The sequence below is a fragment of the Spinacia oleracea genome, chromosome 5 (assembly GCF_020520425.1).
Source record: "Spinacia oleracea cultivar Varoflay chromosome 5, BTI_SOV_V1, whole genome shotgun sequence".
Classification (NCBI taxonomy): domain Eukaryota; kingdom Viridiplantae; phylum Streptophyta; class Magnoliopsida; order Caryophyllales; family Amaranthaceae; genus Spinacia; species Spinacia oleracea.
Genome location: NC_079491.1, coordinates 94,915,887 through 94,918,278, shown reverse-complemented (window position 1 = coordinate 94,918,278; position 2,392 = coordinate 94,915,887). Strand labels below are relative to the sequence as shown.

At 33.7% G+C, this 2,392-nt stretch overlaps 1 protein-coding gene across 11 annotated transcripts; it reads right to left on the bottom strand.

Annotated features, from left to right (window-relative positions):
• LOC110793959 (uncharacterized) lies at window positions 1–2,179 on the bottom strand. 11 transcript variants are annotated; one of them, XR_002534841.2, is made up of 5 exons: window positions 1,886–2,075; window positions 1,337–1,430; window positions 677–800; window positions 452–596; window positions 1–359 (listed from the first exon to the last, which is right to left on the bottom strand). XR_002534841.2 is itself a non-coding variant. In XM_021998897.2 (5 exons), the coding sequence occupies exons 2-5, from the start codon at window positions 1,381–1,383 to the stop codon at window positions 341–343; spliced, it is 324 nt and encodes a 107-aa protein (XP_021854589.1). In that variant the 5' UTR covers window positions 1,384–1,430; window positions 1,886–2,074; the 3' UTR covers window positions 1–340. The 11 variants fall into 11 exon arrangements, 2 of the variants coding, with proteins under 2 accessions (XP_021854589.1, XP_021854588.1); XR_002534844.2 differs by having other exon boundaries at window positions 531–596; XR_008921860.1 differs by having other exon boundaries at window positions 452–585; window positions 1,368–1,430.
• Between the last annotated feature and the right edge of the window lie 213 nt (window positions 2,180–2,392).

Genomic DNA, 2,392 nt, shown 5'->3' with positions numbered 1-2,392 from the left:
TTGCCTTATAAACTTTTGTTGTTATAAGTATAGAACACAAAGAATGGTTCAGAATATACGTCGTGAGTTTTAGAACATATGCCTTCCGTTTTAGAACACGAGGCTTAAGATCTAGAACATATGTCATATTATATTATATTATAAAATTTCTGCAATTTCATGCTGGTGCAGTTTCTGCAGGTTCATGCTGGTACAATTCAGGTGGTTGGTGGTAGCAACTGTGCAGTGTTCAATTAGTCTGTGCAGGCATGTTGTAGCTTCATGAAATCCATTTGAAGGAAACAACATCATCTTTTCCCATTCTAGCAAAAAGCATAGGATCTTCTTGATAACCAGTTGTTTAGGCACACTTCCGTTGCCTATAAAACATTAATAAATTAATACTTCTGGTCAACGCAAGATTGAATACAAAAAGTTAATCCAAGAAAGGATTCCTAATAAATCAGCCAACCTTCTAAAAAATAAACTTAAGATGTTAACAGATTTAGAACATATCAAACACAATGTAGACATCCCAGATAGCCTTGCACCTATTGAATTTTCCCAGATAGCCTTGCACCAATTTCTCATATCTTGAAAAAATATCTGATTAAAGCCTTGTTTTAGAACATAAGAAATATCAGAACATAAGCAGTTATAATTTAGAACATAATAAATTAAAGACCAGAGTTCCAACCTTCTCTGTTTTGTGAATATTTGCACTCACTAATTCCAATATGAATTTGCAGATTGGAAGACCTGCATTTATGAGTTCCTTAAGAAGTACATTTCTACCTTTAAGTTCCACCTTCTTGGTTTTCCTGAAAGAAAATATAGACAATAAGCACCAAACAAATCATGATAAAACACAATAATGACATAACTCCTCCTCACTCATGCGTATTACTTAGCCACCCAAGACCAGCTATCACTCTCTGTGAAACCAGTCTGCACTACATAATACCGGTTAGACCCACAATCGGAGACAATGTAGCATCTAGTTTTACACTCAAATGAAGTGGCCTGCATATTAGTAGTTTTTCCCCCTAGCCTATTATTTTAGATGGACGAACACAAGACTTAACATATGAAAAATAGCTCAGCTTGTGTTGGAGGGTAACTAACTTATATGACCTATCCCTATAACAACACCAGAGCTCAGTTGTGTGTTCTCATCAACCTATGTAGGATTTGAACCTACATCCTTGTGCAATGACACATTGCTCTACCATTTGAGCTAATAGGTTTTAACAAAATATTCAAGAAAACAATGCGTGTAGTACTATCTACAGAAAATACAACATTTAGAACATATGTGACAACAATTAGAACATATGCAACAATAATTAGAACATACGTAAAACTCTCGGGAACGGAACTTCCACAACCTGCTTTACTAGACATATAAGGTGTTGTAGAACCAATCAAAGCACCAACAACTTGCTGTGTTCCTGAGAGGAATCGGCCATCAACGGTAAGTGTTTTACTTTAAATTGATGATTGTAAGTGATGATTGAAATAAATAAATTAATAAAAGAAAAGAGCAGCAAAAACATGATGATTGAAATGTCAATTGTGCTTTGATTCCTTTTAAACAAATATCACAAATAATGACGCTAAGCTTCACTGGTCTATTAAAATGTATTGGCAACTCTCTCAAACACAATTATACACGATTACGGGAATTTGCATAAAATCAGTGTTTGTAGGTTATGCAGTTCAATGATTAATTTGCGATTAATTTCCATAACATCCAAAACAATCTAAAACAAATTTTGAATAAAAAAAACATGAAATCCAGAAGATATTCAATCAAATTATAATCCGAATTAAATAATAAATCAAACACATAAATCAACAAATGAAATTATACAATTGAAAACTAAACCAAACTTTGGAATCATACCATTGAATTTAACCCAAACAACACAAAATCTGGAAAAATCGGTGAAGATAATCGACTAATATCATGTAAAATATCAGGAATCCTAACGAAATTGATGAAAAAATTGGGGAAAAAATTGGGCGAAATTGTAGAGTCTAGGAGAGAGAGTGAGTGAAGCTGTTGAAAAAATTGAGAGAGAGAGAGAGAGAGTGACGTGAAAGAGGTGAAGACTCAATAAATTACAAAAATGCCATTACTCATCAGCATGTTTTGGGCGGTTAGATTAGAATCGATCCAACGGTGAGAAAGGTGTTCTTACCGTAACAGTGTGTTCTCACCGTAAGAAGTGTTCTTACGGGAGCCTATCTCTCTATATATATATATAGACGGGAGTTTTTTTGAGAGCATTTAGAGCGTCCACGTAGGATTTCCATGTCATCACATATAAAATATTTGGACTATTAAAAAAAATTAGAGTCTTGCCATGATTAAATTGGTAGATAATATGATAAAGATAGATTCCAACAA